Here is a 19,665-nt window from a genome sequence, read left to right as displayed (position 1 = left end):
AGAACTTGTCCCCCACCAGTTACAGCTCTTTTCCTGCCCTCCATCCCCCACCCCTTTCCAAGGTATAGCTCCTGCTCCATGGTTTGGTCCAGGAAACCCTCCCCTGTCCTCCCCTGCCCTCCCAGGCAGGTCACTGTGCCCTGGGCCCCATATCTCCCAGTCCTGGGCCATCTCTGACTCTGTGGCATTAGTCTCTTCTCTCCAGCCAAGCATAGTAAACCTGTACATTATGGGTATAAAATAAAATAAAGACACATGTTTGCCTTAGTGTCTGGCCCTGTGCCTGGGCTTGTTAACACAGCTATTGTTCTTGCTGGGAGGATGGCTTGGGTAAGACAAATGGGAAATGAGGTGCAGGAGGGAGGGAGCACTATCTTTTATTGGGTACCTGTGTACAGTCACAGCACCATCTGCTATGAGCCTCATTTAATCTTCACAACAGCTCTGTGGGGTGGGCATTACCATTAATGGTTTATGAAACCTGATGAAGCTAAGGCCCAAGGAGGAGCAAAGAGCAGTCCCAGGTCATGCAGCCTGTAGAAGAGAGAGCCAGGACTTGAAACCATGCTTTCTTGCCTGCCCCTCAGCATTCTCCACTGCAGAGGTGGTGGTGTCCTAGGCAAGGCACTGCACTGGAAGGCCCATGACTCCTTTTCTGTTACCTTCAGACTGGCAGCCTCCCATTGAGGTAGACTCAGACCTCTGACTCCTACCCCTCTCACTCCTTAGAGCTGAATAGAGGGTATTGGTGGCATCACCCACCCCTGCCACATGGCACCACCTGCAACCAGAGTCTTTTGGCTGGGGCCAGCTATTGCCCTGCCCAGCTAATTCCCTACCTACACAGCACAATGCCCACTTTGGACACATGCCACCTCCACCATGCATATCACCTTTGCACACAAACATGTGCATATACATGCACATGCCTGGCACCAACCTTATGCTTATGGGAACAGTGAATCATAACAGTTTACAAAGCACTTTACCATTGACTGTCATCCATAATAAATCACAGAGTCTGTCACCTTGTGTGTGTCAGGGAGCATTCTGTGTGCTCCTTGTTCACTATCTAACATGACACTCATAGAATCAGGCTGATGAGTTAATGCTGTTTGCATCTTACAGGCAGGAGCTACGAGGCTTTTTCCACCAGAGAACACTGCTGACTCACATCCATAATTAGAATGTGTGTACACAATGCCTATATTTGTACATATGCATATGTATATAGATTTTTGCATTTGTGTTGATATTCCTCACACACCCTCTGTGACTAATAACATGCCTAAATGCAGAAGAAGAGTGAATCACTTGATCATTTGGGGTCCCACAGCTCTTCCTGGTTCCTCTCAGTGCTGTCATCATTTCCCTCACTGGACTTGTGTCTTGAGAACAGGACATCCTGATACCCACACATGACCACACACACTATGGATGTTTGAATGCCCTTAGAAGCTGAATACTGAGACCCCCATGGTCAAAAAGAAATGTTCCCCAAATCCAATATCCCCTAATTCTAGACCACACTGTGAGTATCCAGAACCCAGAATCTCCTGTCCTTCTGTACTGGAGTCTTTTTTCCATGTCTGTATGGGCCTATCCCAGAGTCTGTTCACCTGAGAGCAGACCATGTCACAGTAGTGTTTACCCCTAGGCAAAGGGATAGCCAAGGGGTCACTGTTTGTGGATCATGGGAATCAGTGAAGATAGGATGTGGACAGAACTTTGTCATGTACAAACATGTACTCAAGGCATCTACAAGTGCAGGATGGAGGCAGAAATGGGAATAGAAGAGAGGTTGACTGTGGACTGCCTTCATTTGTACTCTTGTCCTAGGCTCCAGAAATGCCAGAGTTGGGCTATTTGAATGAACAATCAAGTAGGGGGTTTAATAAGCATCAATGAACACACACACATATAAACATATACACACATAAGCACACATACCCTTTTCTATTCCCTTAATCCTTGTCATATCCTTGTTTATAAATTGGAAAATTTTAAATTATACTTTCTTGTTCATTATTATTTCACCATTTGTGGTAGATCTGAGTTTATTCTTACAGCTACTCTGTCTTCTTTCATCTCTCTCTTTCTCCCCTCCTCCTTCTCTGCATCCCCACCTCCTAGTATGCTTATGCCCTGGCCAATTTCATTCAGTCCCAGGGCATCAGCTCCCTGAAGGTGTGGACAAGCCACATGAAGAGGACTATCCAGACAGCTGAGGCCCTGGGTGTTCCTTATGAGCAGTGGAAGGCCCTGAACGAAATTGATGCGGTAAGATGGAAGGGGATGGATTTCCTGGTGATTTATAGGACCTGATTCTGGGATTATCCCCTGGATTGCTTCTGCTGCTTAACAACCAGCCATGTTCCATACACTGTTCTGTGTGTTGGGGGATCCATTGAAGGCCAGAACAGACATGTTCTCTGTCCTCATGGAGCTCAAAGGCAGGCCATAAATAAGACATTGCATTTTCTGTGACAAGGGTTGTAACAAAGGAAGTACAAGGGAGATGAGGTTGGAAAGGAAGGCAGCTCATAGAGTTTTGTAATTAATGTTCAGGGATTCGGATACTGCTTTAAAAATGGGAAGCCAATGATGTAGTCTAAGTCAAGGAAGAGTGGCATGAATGTAATTCACATTTTTTTAAAAAAAAGGTAATACCATGTTATTTCAATAAATTGTGGAATTTAATAAACAAATGAACAAAGAAAAAAAGAGATAAACTGAAAACAGACTCTTAAATAGAACAAATTGATGGTTACCAGAGGGGAGGTGGGTGGGCAGATGAGTGAAATAGATAAAGAGTATTAAGAGTACACTTATCTTCATGAGCATTGAGAAATGTATAGAGTTGTTGAATATTCTATATTCAATTGTTGAATTTTTGAATATTATACACCTAAAACCAATATAATACTGTGTGTTAATGATACTTGATAAATAAATAAATAAATAAATAAATAAATAAGAGACCATTCTGGTCATGTGTGGAAACTAGGTGGGAAGAGGGCAAGAATAAGCATGTAGATTAGTATGGAGATGGCTGCATTAGTCCAGGCAAGAGGTGAAGGTATGAGGGACTAGAGTAGTGGCATTGAAGATAGATCAAAGAAAAACTTCATCTGACTCTCTTGACATGGCAATCTCTCTTCAGGGTCAGGTTTTCCCATGAGCTCTTTAAGAAGGCATTTTTTCCTCCCCATTATCTCATCTGCACTATAGGTATACTGACATCAGGTAGCATCCCATAGGTTATGATTGTTAGGCCTTAAAGTAAAAGCTTTACCACAAACATAGATAACTTGCATGTAGGTAGGTTAACTTGCTTGCCTGGTAGATACACTTCTATAAATATAGGGAGGTATATGTGTGTATACATACATACATATGTACTTAGATATAGATGTACAGAGATATGCATATTTAGAAAAAGAATATATAGTATTGCTCTACAAATCACATATATTTGCTGTAAAATACATTCAAGCAAATATATAAAGAGATCAGTCACTACTTGTTTCTGGTGTATATGTGGTGTAAACATTTATTGGGTACCTACTTTGTTTCAGGCTCTGGGGTGGTGTTGGAGACAGAGATTGATTCTTGTCTTCACTGAGTTTTCAGTCTAAACAGGGTTGATTAAAAAAAATCAGAGGAATACAAAACAGCATGTGTGCTATAGGCTAGACCATCTATGCACAGATGTCAGGGCAGGGCATCTGAGCCACACAGGATATGCCTGGAAGAAGTGATACCTAGCTAAGAGTTAATTAACAGTGAGCCAGGTAGAGAAGATCAGGAATGATATGTCAGGAGAAATCATAATAATTAAAAAAGATTGTGTGTGTGTGTGTGTGTGTGTGTGTGTAGATCTGCTAAGATTGTAACAGTGGAGACAGGAAAGAAAAAGGGATGGATTTTAGAGAAATTTAGCAGATAGAATCTTAGAAACTGGCTATGGGAGAGGGGTAAGGAAGAAGTAAGAATTTAGAATAATGCTTAAGTTTCTGGTTTATTTTCCGTGATCAATAATATATTAACAATTAGTACTACTGATTGAGTCTTTAAAATGAGACTTGTACATTCTGTGCTCATCTCTTTTATATATTTTATCTCTAATATTCAAAACACATTTGTGAGGTAGCTGTAATTCTCCTCATTTTTCAGTAGAGGAAAATAAAATTCTGAGAGGTAGGCAATATGCCTTAAGTCAATAGGAAGTCAGTGGCCATAGGGCACTTGGTTGGCTCAGTCGGTTCAGTGCCCGACTTCAGCTCAGGTCATGATTTCGTGGTTCAGGTTGTGAGGTCCAGCCCAGCATCAGATTCTGTGCTGACAGCTCTGAGCTTAGAGCTGCTTCGGATTCTGTCTCCCTCTCTCTCTGCCCCTCCCCTGCTAGTGCTCTCTTTCTTTCTCTCAAAAATAAATAAACATTAATTTTTTTTAAGTCAGTGGCCATTTCCACCATTTCCACAGGAAAAAGGCTCCAGGTATGTGTCAGAATAGAAAGTCAAAAACAATCTGGAAGGACCTTGTGTATCCATTAGGGTATGCTTTCTCCCATGGACAGTGTCGACGGAGAAGTTTGACACTGCACAGCTGTTTGTGAGCTGTGTCAGGGGCAAACTTCACCCCTAATGGAAGGCTGTTAGATGATTCAAAAGACAAAAACAAGAGCCAATTGCCCCCTTACAGGAAAGTCTAATCGGAATGCACACAATCAAAAGGAAACTTTATAAACCTAAATGCTTCCCACCCCCACTCCCAGCAGCCACCTCACTTCTGGGGATTTTTCAGTGAACTTGGGAAGCTCTCACGTGCTCCTGAGAAACTCCTCTTATCTCTGGATTCCTTCTTTGGGTGAGGAGACCATATCTTCCCAAGGCCCATTCTGAAAGCATTAGGAATTCATTAATTTTTGCCTTCTGTCTGTGGATACCTATTTCTTTATCTGCCAGCAGTTCTGAAGCAGATGTAGGAGAAGAGGAGATGGGAAATGCTATAAAATGGGAGCATACTGTTGTGTATGTGAGCACGTGTGTGCTTCCATACACAGTCATAGACACCCACCACAAATATGCTCACACCCTCCATAAATATGCTTACACTCACAGACATGCACTTCACAGGCACATTGATCATTCTAGTCAGACATAGAATCCCTCTCAGACACATCTACCAATCTACACCCACACCATGCATGCACACACATACACACTCACAGATAGAGACACCTAGAGATACATATAGACAAACTCACCGTAGACATACATGCAGTCTTTGTATACAAATATACTATATCACATAGACACGGAGAAGCATACTATGGTTGGAAATGTATGTAGTACAGATGCATAACCTCAAGTGTATTACCACAAATTCACATGACCTCCAACATAAGCACACAGATACTCACACATAGACACCAGAGACATAATCAGAGACATACACACTCACAGAAACACATGCCACAGACACACTGGGACCCAAATGGAGAGACAAACCATAGAGACACTCACACGAGCACATTCTCAGATGCTTAGACACTCTGTATACACACACACACACACACACACACACTCACACAAACACACTAAAAATACTGAGACAAATACACAAACACAAGACATAGGTCCTTAAACATACCAGCATGCTACACATACACACACCAATACAGTTACAAATCCTTAAACCCATATATTTACAAAAAAATACTTATACAATGTACATATACAAACCAATTGGGACAACCACAAAGAAACACCACAGGTACCTACCATATACTATATGCTCAACCATGAACACATCTGTACATATGCACACAGTCTCACATCCACACACCTCATGCACACACACACACACACACACACACACTCAGACAACAGGCACAAACTTAGATCTGTGTTTACAGAAACCCAGGTTATTGTGTGCTGTTGTTTCACAATCATTGGCCTCAGAACTATGGTAAAGGCTTGTGGGTTTCACCTTGTGAATTTGTTCCCAAATAATTTTTTCCAGGGTGTCTGTGAGGAGATGACCTATGAAGAAATCCAGGAACATTACCCTGAGGAATTTGCACTACGGGACCAAGATAAATATCGCTACCGCTATCCCAAGGGAGAGGTAAGGGTTGGAAGGGCTGCCTGACTCCTAGAACACCTGCCAGTATCTTCATTCCAACTACCAGAATTCCACAGTCTCCTGGACAGCTTTAGAAGTAGAGTAAAGCATATTTTGTAGCAGCTGTCATCCCACAAGGCACATGATAATCTGGCTCTTGCCTGCTTCTTTTCCATCTGCTTTCAGGAGGGCTCACTTTATCCTACATGTTGTCTCTAGTTTATTTTCACTAAAGACACTTCATATAGTTCAGCATACTCCTGACATATTATTGCCAAGTTGCCTAAAGCTCCGGTCACTCTGGGAAGTGGGTTGAAGACCCAAGGAACAATGGCTAATAGTTTAACTAAATTCTTTGCCACCACATGAACCAGACCATCAATTCTCTATTCCCATATCAGGTGGGTCCTTATTGCTTTCAACCCAGACTCCATTTAGCCAGTTCCACACTGGAAATTATTTATTAGTCATACTCCATTTCTGAAATAAATTCCTGGGAACAATTATCAGAAAAGCAGGACACCAGCGAAGGTAAAACAACAGATATCATATGTTACAAACAACATTTCACATTTTTATCCTCATCCTTTGAAATGACATTCTAAAGTCAGTCTGAGTTTGCCTTTATTTTCCTTTACATATTTTGAAGGCTATATTATTGGAGGCATACAAATTTAAAGTAATTATATCTTTTGACCAAATTGCATGTTTTATTATTAATAATAATATTTCCCTAATAATATTCCTTGCTTAAAAGTGTATTTTATGTAAGATTAATACAGCTATATAATTGTTTTATGCTTAGTATTTGCCAATTTAATCTTTATTTACTCATTTACATTCAACTTCTCTATTTTTGTTTAATGTCTCTTGTAAACAGCATATACTTGGCTTTTGTTGTTTTTAATACAAACTGAAAATATATGCCTTTTGAATGGTAATTTTGGCACATTTACTTTCATTGTAATGACTGAATTATTTGACCTTATTTCTAGTCTCTTATTTTGAGCTCTTTATGCTTAGTTTATTTTTCTGTTTCTCTCTTCTTTACAATTGTGCTCCTGAGTTTTTACATCTATATTTAAGATATATAATCAGTTTCATTCTTTTAGAGATTTCTCTTAAAATTTTTATATACATGATCAACAAAATCTAAAATCAGTATCTTCACTTTTCCCCTAAAACAATATAATAACTTCAGAACTCTTGTCCTTCCCTCACCTAAATTACATATTAATTGTTTTGTATTTTAGTTCAACCTTGTGCCTTAATCCTCAAATGAATTATATTGTTATAATTAAACTATTTATGCAGCCAATGCCTATTTAGATTTAACCATATTAACCACTTCCTTTAATCATTCTTTATTCATTTCATAATAGGAAATTTATTGTCAAATTGTTTTCCATACAACACCCAGTGCTCCTCCCAACAGATGCCCTCTTCAATGCCCATCACCCACTTTCCCCTCCATCCCACCACCCATGAACCCTCAGTTTATTCTCAGTTTTTAAGAGTTTCTTATGGTTTGGCTCCCTCCCTAACTGCTTTTTTCCCTTGCGCTCCCCCATGGTCTTCTGTTAAGTTTCTCAGGATCCACATAAGAGTGAAAACATATGGAATCTGTCTTTCTCTGTATGACTTATTTCACTTAGCATAACACTCTCCAGTTCCATCCACGTTGCTACATAGGCCATATTTCATTCTTTATCATTGCCACGTAGTATTCCATTGTATATACAAACCACAATTTCTTTACCCATTCATCAGTTGATGGACACTTAGGCTCTTTCCATAATTTGGCTATTGTTGAAAGTGCTGCTATAAACATTGGGGTACAAGTGCCCCTATGCATCAGCACTCCTGTATCCCTTGGGTAAATTCCTAGCAATGCTGTTACTGGATCATAGGGTAGATCTATTTTTCATTTTTTCAGGAAACTCCACACTGTTTTCCAGAGCAGCTGCACCAGTTTGCATTCCCACCAACAGTGCGAGAGGGTTCCCGTTTCTCCACATCCTCGCCAGCATCTATAGTCTCCTGATTTGTTCATTTTAGCCACTCTGACTGGCACGATGTGGGATCTCAGTGTGGTTATGATTTGTATTTCCCTGATGAGGAGTGACATTGAGCATCTTTTCATGTGCCTGTTGGCCATCTGGATGTCTTCATTAGAGAAGTGTCTATTCATGTTTTCTGCCCATTTCTTCACTGGGTTATTTGTTTTTCAGGTGTGGAGTTTGGTGAGCTCTTTATAGATTTTGGATACTAGCCCTTTGTCTGATATATCATTTGCAAATATCTTTTCCCATTCCATAGGTTGCTTTTAGTTTTGTTGATTGTTTCCTTTGCAGTGCAGAAGCTTTTTATCTTCATGAGGTCCCAATAGTTCATTTTTGCTTTTAATTCCCTTGCCTTTGGGGATTGTGTCAAGTAGGGAATTGCTGCGGCTGAGGTCAGAGAGGTTTTTTCCTGCTTTCTCCTGTAGGGTTTTGATGGTTTCCTGTCTCACATTCAGATGCTTTACCCATTTTGAGTTTTTTTTTTATGACTGGTGTAAGAAAGTGCTCTAGTCTCATTCTTCTGCATGCTGCTGTCCAGTTCCCCCAGCACCATTTGTTAAAGAGACTGTCTTTTTGCCAATAGATATTCCTTCCTGCTTTGTCAAAGATTAGTTGGCAGTACTTTTGTAGGTCCAATTCTGGAGTCTCTATTCTATTCCATTGGTCTATGTGTCTGTTTTTGTGCCAATACCATGCTGTCTTGATGATTACAGCTTTGAAGTAGAGGCTAAAGTCTGGGATTGTGATGCCTCCTGCTTTGGTCTTCTTCTTCAAAATTACTTTGGCTATTCGGGGCCTTTTATGGTTCCACATAAATTAGGATTGCCTGTTCTAGCTTCAAGAAGAATGCTCGTGTAATTTTGATTGGGATTGCATTGAATGTGTAGAAAGCTTTGGGTAATATTGACATTTTAACAATATTTAATCTTCCAATCCATGAGCATGGAAAGTTTTTCCATTTCTTCATATCTTCTTCGATTACCTTCATAAGCTTTCTATAGTTTTCAGCATACAGAACTTGTACATCTTTGGTTAGATTTATTCCTAGGTATTTTATGATTGCTGGTACAATTGTGAATGGGATCAGTTTCTTTATTTGTTTTTCTGTTGCTTCATTATTAGTATATAAGAATGCAACTGATTTCTGTACATTGATTTTGTATCCTGTGACTTTGCTGAATTCGTGTATCAGATCTAGCGACTTTTGGTGGAGTCTATCGGATTTTCCATGTATAATATCATGTCATCTGCAAAAAGTGAAAGGTTAACTTCATCTTTGCCAATTTTGATGCCTTTGATTTCATTTTGTTGTATGATTACTGATGCTAGCACTTCCAACAGTATGTGAAACAACAGTGCTGAGAGTGGGCATCCCTGTCGTGTTCCTGATCTCAGGTAGAAAACTCTCAGTTTTTCCCCATTGAGGATGATATTAGCTGTGGGCTTTTCATAAATGGCTTTTATGATGTTTAAGTATGTTCCTCCTATACCGACTTTCTTGAGGTTTTTTTATTTTAAAAAATGCTGAATTTTATCAAATGCTTTTTCTGCATTGATCGACAGGATCATATGGTTCTTATCTTTATTTTATTAATGTGATGTATCACATTGATTGATTTGTGAATATTGAACCAGTCCTGCAACCCAGGAATGAATCCCACTTGATCATGGTGAATAATTCTTTTTATATGCTGTTGGATTCGATTAGCTAGTATCTTATTGAGAATTTTTGCCTCCATATTCATCAGGGATATTGGCCTGTAGTTCTCTTTTTTTGTTGGGTCTTTGTCTGGTTTAGGAGTCAAAGTAATGCTTGCTTCATAGAATGAGTGTGGAACTTTTCCTTCCCTTTCTGTTTTTTGGAACAGCTTGAGAGGGATAGGTATTATCTCTGCTTTACATGCCTGGTGGAATTCCCGAGGGAGGACATCTGGTCTTGGACTCTTATTTGTTGGGAGATTTTTGATAACTGATTCAAATTCATCGCTGGTTATGGGTCTGTTCAAGTTTTCTATTTCTTCCTGTTTGAGTTTTGGTAGTGTGTGGGTGCTGAGAAATTTGTCCATTTCTTCCAGGTTGTCCAGTTTGTTGGCATGTAATTTTTCATAGCATTCCCTGATAATTGCTTGTATCTCTGAGGGATTGGTTGTAATCATTCCATTTTCATTCAGGATTTTATCTATTTGAGTCATCTCCCTTTTCTTTTTGAGAAGGCTGGCTAGAGGTTTATCATTTTTGTTTATTTTTTCAAAAAACCAACTCTTGGTTTCATTGATCTGCTCTACAGTTGTTTTTTAGATTCTATATTGTTTATTTCTGCTCTAATCTTTATTATTTCTCTTCTGCTGGGTTTGGAGTGTCTTTGCTGTCTGTTTCTAGTTTCTTTAGGTGTACTGTTGGATTTTGTATGTGGGATTTTTCTTGTTTCTTGTGATAGGCCTGGATTGCAATGTATTTTCCTCTCAGGACTGCCTTCACTGCATCCCAAAGCGTTTGGATTGTTGTATTCTCATCTTCATTTTTTTCCATATATTTTTTAATTTCTTCTCTAATTGCCTGGTTGATCCATTCATTCTTTAGGAGGGTGTTCTTTAATCTCCATGCTTTTGGAGGTTTTCCAGACATTTTCCTGTGGTTGATTCTAAATTTTATAGCATTGTGGTCTGACAGTGTGCATGGTATGATCTCAATTCTTTTATACTTATGAAGGGCTGTTTTGTGACCCAGTATGTGATCAATCTTGCAGAATGTTCCATGTGTACTCGAGAAGAAAGTATATTCTGCTTCTTTGGGATGTAGAGTTCTAAATATATCTGTCAAGTCCATCTGATCCAATGTACCATTCAGGGCCCATGTTTCTTTATTGATCCTGTGCCTAGATGACCTAGCCATTGTTGTCAGTGGGGCATTAAAATCCCCTGCAATTACCACATTCTTATCAAGAAGGTTGCTTATGTTTGTGATTAATTGTTTTATATATTTGGGGGCTCCCATATTCAGCACATAGGCATTTATAATTGTTAGCTCTTCCTGATGGTTAGACCCTGTAATTATTATATAATGCCCTTCTTCATCTCTTGTTACATCCTTTAATTTAACGTCTAGTTTGTCTGATATAAGTATGGCTACTCCAGCTTTCTTTTGACTTCTAGTAGCATGATAGATAGTTCTCCATCCCTCACTTTCAATCCAAAGGTGTCCTCAGGTCTAAAAAGAGTCTCTTGTGAAGAGAAAAGAGATGGGTCTTGGTTTTTTTTTCTTTTTTTATCCATTCTGATACCCTATGTCTTTTGGTTGGAGCATTTAGTCCATTTACATTCAGTGTTATTATAGAAAGAGATGGGTTTAGCGTCATTGTCATGTCTGTAGTTTTCATGCTTGTAGTGAAGTCTCTGGTACTTTTGTGGTCCTTGCAACATTTCACTCACAGAATCCCCTCAGGATCTTTTGTAGGGCTGGTTTAGTGGTGATGAATTCCTTCAGTTTTTTGTCTGTTTGGGGAAACCTTTGTCTCTCCTTCTATTGTAAATGACAGACTTCCTGGAGAAAGTATTCTCAGCTGCATATTTTTTCTGTTGTCACATTGAAGATTTCCTGCCATTCCTTTCTGGCCTGCCAAGTTTCAGTAGATAGGTCTGCCACTACTCTTATGGGTCTACCTTTGTAAGTTAGAGCCTATTTATCCCTAGCTGCTTTCAGAATTTTGTCTTTATCCTTGTATTTTGCCAGTTTCACTATGATATGTCATGCAGAAGATCGATTCAAGTTACGTCTGAAGGGAGTTCTCTGTGTCTCTTGGATTTCAATGCCTTTTTCCTTCCCCATATCAGGGAAGTTCTCAGCTATGATTTGTTCAAGTACACCTTCAGCCCCTTTCTCTCCCTCTTCTTCTAGAATTCCTATGATACAGATACTGTTCTGTTTCATTGCATCACTTAGTTCTCTAATTCTCCCCTCGTACTCCTGGATTTTTTTTATCTCTCTTTTTCTCAGCTTCCTCTTTTTCCATAATTTTATCTTCTAATTCACCTATTCTCTCCTCTGCCTCTTCAATCTGTGCTATGGACACCTCCATTTTATTTTGCATCTCATGTATAGCATTTTTTAGCTCCTCATGACTATTTCTTAGTCCCTTGATCTCTGTAGCAATTGATTCTCTGGTGTCCTCTATGCTTTTTTTCAAGCCCTGTGATTAATTTTATGACTATTATTCTAAATTCTTTTTCTGTTTTATTGCTTAAATCATTTTTGATCACTTCGTTAGCCATCGCTACTTCCTGGAGTTTCTTTTGAGGAGAATTACTTCCTTTTGTCATATTGGGTAGTCCCTGTGGTGGCTCCAAACTGCAGAGCACTTCCCTTGTACTGTTCGGAGTAACTTGTGTTGGTGGGTGGGGCCCCAGTCAGATCTGATGTCTGCCCTCAGCCCACTGCTGGGGCCACAGTCAGACTGGTGTGTACCTTATCTTCCTCTCTCCCAGGGGCAGGACTCACTGTGGAGTGGTGTGGCCTCTGTCTGGGCTACTTGCGCACTGCCAGCTTGTGGTACTGCTTATGGGATCTGGTATATTACCCGGGATGGATCAGCCGTGTGCACAGGTGGGAGGGGCAGGCTTTGCTCGCTTTGCCATTGGTGGTCCCCTGCGGGAGGGGCCCTGCAGCACCAGGAGGGAGGCAGGCCCCTCTGATGGATGCATCCACAGAAGCACAGCATTGGGCGTTTGCTTGGTACAAGCAAGTTTGGTGACGGGAACAGGTTCCCTTTGGAAATTCACCTGGGGGATGGGAGAGGGAGATGGCACTTGCTAGCACCTTTGTTTGCCCACCGAACTAATCCCTGTTCCGGGGCTCAACAACTCTCCCTCCCAGCATCCTCTCGCCCTCCCTGCTCTCTGAGTGCAGAGCTCTTGACTTTTAACATTCCAGATGTTAAGTCCCACTGGCTTTCAGAACTCACTGAATCAGGCCCCTCCACTTTTGCAAGCCAGACTTCAGGGGCTCTGCCTTGCCAGGTGGGCTGACCCTCCATGGCCCCAGCTCCCTCCCACCAGTCTGTGTAGCATGCACCACCTCTCCACCCTTCCTACCCTCTTCCGTGGGCCTCTTGTCTATGCTTGGCTCCGGAGAGTCCATTCTGCTAGTCTTCTAGAGGTTTTCTGGGTTATTTAAGCAGATGTGGGTAGAATCTAAGTGATCAGCAGGACGAGGTGAGCCCAGCGCCCTCCTATGCCACCATCTTCCCCTCTGAGTCCAATCATTCTTTATTCTTGTATCTCAAGTTTTTCCTTCTGTGTTCAATTTCCATCTTTCAGAAATTACTTCAGTGATGGGAGCCAAGGTGGCTCAGTCAGTTGAGTGTCTGACTCTTGGATTTGGCTCAGGTCCTTACTTTGTGGTTTGTGGGTTTGAGCCCCACATCAGTCTCAGTGCTGCTGTTGCCAAGCCTGTTTTGGATTCTTTCTCTCTCTCTGCCCCTCCTCTGCTCTCTCTTTCAAAATAAACAAATAAACTTACAAAAATTACTTCAGTGAGGATTTATTGGCAACAAAGTAATCTTTCTGTCTATAAGTGTCTTTTGGGAAGTCCTCAATACCATGTGATAATTTGCCTGAGCATAAAACTCGAGGTTGATGGATTGGTGAGGCTAAGACTTCCACTTCTATATTAAATGGTAATGGAGGGAGGGGGCATCTTTGTCTTGTTAAAGACTGTAGGGGAAAGGCTGTCAGTTTTTACCCATTGAGGATGATATTAGCTGTGGGTCTTTCATATATGGCCTTTATGATCTTGAGATATATTTCTTTTGTCCCTAGTTTTTTTTTTTTTATCAAGAATGGATGCTTTATGTTGTCAAATGCTTTTTATGCATGCATTGAGAGGATCGTGTGTTTTTATCCTGTCTTTTATTAATGTGGTGTGTCACTTTGATTGTTTTATGAGTTTTGAACCAGACCTGCAGCCCAGGAATAAATCCCACTTGATTGTGGTGAATATTTTCAATGTACTGTTGAATTAGGTATACTAGTATCCTGTTGAGAATTTTTGCATCCTTTTCATCAGGGATATCGGTCTTTAATTCTCCTTTTTAGCGGGGTCTTCAGTTTTGGAATCAAGGTAATGCTGGCTTCATAAAATGAGTTTGTAACTTTTTCTTCCATTTCTTCTTTTTTGGAACACCTTGAGAAGAATATGTATTAAGTCTTCTTTAAATATAGGTTACAATTCCCCTGGGAAGCCACCTGGCCCAGGATTCTTGTTTCTTGTGAGCTTTATGATTACTAATTCAATTTCATTGCTGGTTATGGGACTATTCAAATTTTCTATTTCTTCCTGTTTCAGTGTTGTTTGTTTGTGAGTTTCTAGGAATTTGTCCTGTCCCTTTCTTCCAGAATGCTCAGTTTGTTGGCATATAATTTTTCACAGTATTCTCTTTAATTGTTTATGTTTCTGTGGTGTTAGGTGTAATCTCTCCTCTTTCATTCATGATTTTAACTATTTGGGTCCTTGCTTATTTTAATAAGTATGGTTAGGAGGTTATCAATTTTGTTTACTCTTTCAAAGAACCAGCTATTAAGTTTAATTGATCTGTTCTACCATTGTTTTTGTTTCTTTGTTTGTGTGTTTGTTTCTATTTTGTTTATTTCTGCTCTAATATTTATTATTTCCCTTATTCTGGCTTTAAGCTTTATTTGCTGTTGCTTTTCTAGCTTCTTTAGATGTAAGGTTAGATTGTGTATTTGGGACCTTTCTTGCTTATTGATATAGGCTTGAATTGGAATGCACTTTCCTCTTAGGATTGCCTTTGCTGCATTCCCAAAGAGATTGGACTGTAGTGTTTTCATTTTCATTTGCTTCCATGTATTTAAATTTTTTTTCATTAATTCCCTAGTTAACCCATTCATTTTTTAGTAGGATGTTCTTTGGCTTCCGTGTATTTGAAGAGTTTCCAATTTTTTTTTTGTGGTTAACATCAAGTTTCATAGTGTTGTGATATGAAAATGTGCGTGGTATGATCTCAAGCTTTTTGTATTTGTTGAGGGCTGATTTGTGACCTAGTCTGTAATCTATTGTGAAGAATGTTCCACACACAAAGAATAATGTGTATTCTGCTGCTTTAGGGTGAAATGTTCTGAATATATCTGTTAAGTCTATCTAGTTCAGTGTGTCATTCTAAGCGATTGTTTCCTTGATTTTCTGCTTACATGATCTGTCCATTACTGTGAGTTGGGTGTTAAAGTCTCCTATTATTATGGTATTATTATCAATGAGTTTATTTATATGTGCTACTAATTGGTTTATATATTTGGGTTCTTTCCAATTGGGGGCATAAATATTTACAATTGTTAGATCTTCTTGGTGGAGAGACCCCTTAATTATGATATAACGCCTTTTTTCATCTCTTGTTACAGTCTTTGTTTTAAAATCTAGTTTGTCTGATATAAGTATGGCTACTCTGGCATCCATGCTCCTGGATTGGAAGAACAAACATTATTCAAATGTCTATACTGGAGCGCCTGGGTGGCTCAGTTGGTTGAGTGTCCAGCTTTGGCTCAGGTCATGATCTCGCAGTTCATGAATTCAAGCCCTGTGTCAGGTTCTGTGCTGACATCTCAGGGCCTGGAGCCTGCTTCAGATTCTGTGTCTCCCTCTCTCTGCCCCTTCCCTGCTCATGCTCTGTCTCTCTCTCTGTCTCTCAAAAATGAATAAATGTTAAAAAAATTAATGTCTATACTTCCCAAAGCAACCTACACATTTAATGCAATCCCTACCAAAACACCACCAGCATGCTTTACAGACATAGATCAAACAATTCTAACATTTGTAAGGAACCACAAAAGACCCAAAAGAGACAAAGCAATCCTGAAAAAGAAAAACAGAACTGGAAACATCATGATTCCGAATTTCAAGCTATATTACAATGCTGTAGTCATAAATACAGGATGGTCCTGGTACAAAAACAGACACATAGGCCAATGGAACAGATTAGAAAACCCAGAAGAGGACCCACAACTATATGGTAGTCTTTGACAAAGCAGGAAAGAATATCAAATGAAGAAAAGACAATATCTTCAATAAATGTTGGGAAAACTGAACAGCAATGTGCAGAAGAATGAAACTGGACTACTTTCTTACACCATACACAAAAGTAACTCGAAATGGAGGAAAGATCTAAATGTGAGACAGGAAACAATCAAAATCTTAGAGAAGAACACAGGCAGCAACCACTTTGACCTTGGCCAGAGTAACTTCTTACTATACACGTCACTGAAGGCAAGGGGAACAAAAGCAAAAATGATATTTATCAAGATAAAAAGCTTCCACATAGGGAAAGGAAAAAAAAACAATCAACAAAACTAAAAGGCAGCCCATAGAATAGAAGATATTTGCAAATGACATATCTGATAAATGATTAGTATTCAAAATCTGTAAAGAACTTATCAAACTCAACAACCATAATACAAACAGTCCAGTTAAGAAGTGGGTAGAAGACATTACTAGACTCTATTACAAAGAAGACACCCAGATGGCTAACAGACACATGAAAAGATGCTAAACATCACTCATCATCAGGAAAATACAAATCAAAACCACAATCAGGTACTACCTCACACCTGTCATAATGGCTAAAATTAACAACACAAGAAATAGCAGGTGTTGGCAAGGATATGGAAAAAGGAGAACCTTTTTGCACTGCTGGTGGGAGTGCAAACTGGTGCAACCACTTTGATCAGTGTGGAGTTTTTTCAAAAAACTAAAAATAGAACAACCCTAAGATTCAACAATTGCACTATTAGGTATTTACCCAAAGGATACAAAAATACAGATTCGATAGGCTATATGCACCCTATGTTTGTAGCAGCATCATTAACAATGACTATACTATGGAGAGAGCCCAAATGTCCATGGACCAATGAATGCATGAAAAAGAAGTGGTATATATACACAATGGAATATTACTTAGCCATCAAAAAATGCCATTTGCAATGATGTGGATAGGTCTAGAATGTATTATGCTAAGCGAAATAAGTCAATCGGAGTAAGAAAAATACAATATGATTTCATTCATATGTGGAATTTAAGAAATGAAACAGATGAACATATAGGAAAGAGGGGTGAGAGAATAAAGGAAAACAAAGCACAAGAGACTCTTAGTGATAGAGAACAAACTGAAGGATGATGGAGGGAGGTGGGAGGGAGATTGGCTAGATCGGTATTAAGAAGGACACTTGTGATCAGCACTGGGTGTTGTATGTAAGTGATGAATCACTGAATTGTACTTGTAAAATCAATTTGCTCTGTACAGCAACTGAAATACAAATTAAAAAAATTAAACTGTACCTTGACCGTTGTTTTCTTTCAGCATTTTGAAGATATTGCCACCACTGTCCTCTGTGTTCTAATGTGGCTAAGAAGTCTCCACTCAGGTTAATTGCTGCTTCTCTTCTCTCTGGCTGCCTTTAATGTCATTTATCTTCATTATTTTGAAGTTCCACTGTGATATGTCTGAATGTTTTTTCATTTATTTTGCTTGGGATTAAACTTCCTGAATCTGAGGATTGGGATTCTTCATCAATTCTAGAAAACTCTAAGACATTATGTCTTACTCCTTTTTCATATTTTCTCCTTCTGGAAGTACAGTTTAATGTGTGTGAATCCTGCCCCTCTACTCTATGTTTCCTAAATTATTATTATTTTTAAAGTCTTTGCTGCATTTTGAGTAATTTCTTCAGGACTATCTTCTAAATCACTGTTTCTTAATTTGTATCTAATCTTTTGTTTACTCAATGCAATGAGTTTTCGGTTTTAATAAATATATAATTTGTTTCTAGAAATTCTGTTACTTTTTTAAAATCTACATTATATTTAATAGCATCTTCTTTCTTCCTTACATTTTTATTCCATCTTCTATTTCTTTATAAATTTAAAACATTTATTTTATGTTTTGGATCTTTTATCTTAAGTTTTTAGAGTTCTTCTCTTATTGTTTCTGCTTATTTTCATTCATGGTAGCTTATTTCCCTTGTGCGTTAGGTGAGCTTCTATGGGCAAAATTTATATGTAAGAATCCCACAGCCTACATTGAGAGAATTCAGGGATAATTCCCATTTGCTTCTTCCATAAAATCCTGGGAACTAATGACTTGAAGTCACTTTTTGTTAAACTCTCATCTTAGCATTTTCCAAAGCACATGGGTATTGTAATTCTGAACCACAAACACACCTGATGGTAGGTTTGTGGTTAATATATTACTACAGGAATATTTTCCTTATTTTTCCACCAAGAGTCAAGCAGAGACAGATAAATGCCATTGTTCCTTTTGCCTGTGGATATTTTCTCTTTAATTTTTATATAATTTGTTATCAAATTGGTTTCCATACAACACCCAGTGCTCACCCCAACAAGTGCCGTCCTCAATGCCCATCACCCATTCTCCCCTCTCCCCTAGCCCCCATCAACCTTCAGTTTGTTCTCAGTATTTAAGAGTCTCTTATGGTTTGTGTCCCTCCCTCTCTATAACTATTTTTTCCCTTCCCTGCCCCCATGGTCTTCTGTTAAGGTTTTCAATATCCAGATACGAGTGAAAAATATGGTATCTCTCATTCTCTGACTGGCTTATTTCACATAACATAATACCCTCCAGTTCCATCCACGTTGCTGCAAATGGCATGATTTCATTCTTTCTCATTGCCAAGTAGTATCCCATTGTATATATAAGCCACATCCTCTTTATCCATTCATCAGTTGATGGACATTTAGGCTCTTTCTACAATTTGGCTATTGTTGAAAGTGCTGCTATAAACATTGGGGTACATGTGCCCCTATGCATCAGCACTCCTGTATCCCTTGGGTAAATTCCTAGTAGCGCTATTTCTGGGTGGTAGGGTAGTTCCATTTTTAATTTTTTGAGGAACCTTCACACTGTTTTCCAGAGTGACTGCACCAGTTTGCATTCCCACCAACAGTACAAGAGTGTTCCCGTTTCTCCACATCCTTGCCAGCATCTAGAGTCTCCCAATTTGTTCATTTTCGGCACTCTGACCAGTGGGAGGTGGTATCTCAGCGTGGCTTTAATTTGTACTGCCCTGATTATGAATGACATGGGGCATCATTTCATGTGTCTATTGCCTATCTGGATGGCTTCTTTGTAAAAGTGTCTATTCATGTCTTCTGCCCATTTCTTCACTGGATTATTTATCAGGTGTGGAGTTTGGTGAGTTCTTTATAGATTTTGGATACTAGCCCTTTGTCCAATATGTCATTTGAAAATATCTTTTCCCATTCCACTGGTTGCCTTTGAGTTCTGTTGATCATTTCCTTTGCAGTGCAGAAGGTTTTTATCTTGATGAGGTCCCATAGTTCATTTTTGCTTTTAATTACCTTGCCATTGGAGATGTGTGGAGCAAGAAATTGCTATAGCTGAGGTCAAAGAGGTTGTTGCCTGCTTTCTCCTCTAGGATTTTGATGATTTCCT

At 39.3% G+C, this 19,665-nt stretch overlaps 1 protein-coding gene across 1 annotated transcript in view; it reads left to right on the top strand.

Annotated features, from left to right (window-relative positions):
* PFKFB1 (6-phosphofructo-2-kinase/fructose-2,6-biphosphatase 1) overlaps positions 1–19,665 on the top strand; it is a 96,376-nt gene that overhangs the window by 65,086 nt on the left and 11,625 nt on the right. The window contains exons 9-10 of the mRNA XM_049643251.1: positions 2,134–2,280; positions 6,028–6,132. Coding sequence (XP_049499208.1) covers positions 2,134–2,280; positions 6,028–6,132 — 252 coding nt within the window. The remainder of the gene's footprint in view (positions 1–2,133; positions 2,281–6,027; positions 6,133–19,665) is intronic.

The sequence above is a fragment of the Panthera uncia genome, chromosome X (assembly GCF_023721935.1).
Source record: "Panthera uncia isolate 11264 chromosome X, Puncia_PCG_1.0, whole genome shotgun sequence".
Taxonomy (NCBI): Eukaryota; Metazoa; Chordata; class Mammalia; order Carnivora; family Felidae; genus Panthera; species Panthera uncia.
This window is presented reverse-complemented; position numbering and strand designations above follow the sequence as displayed.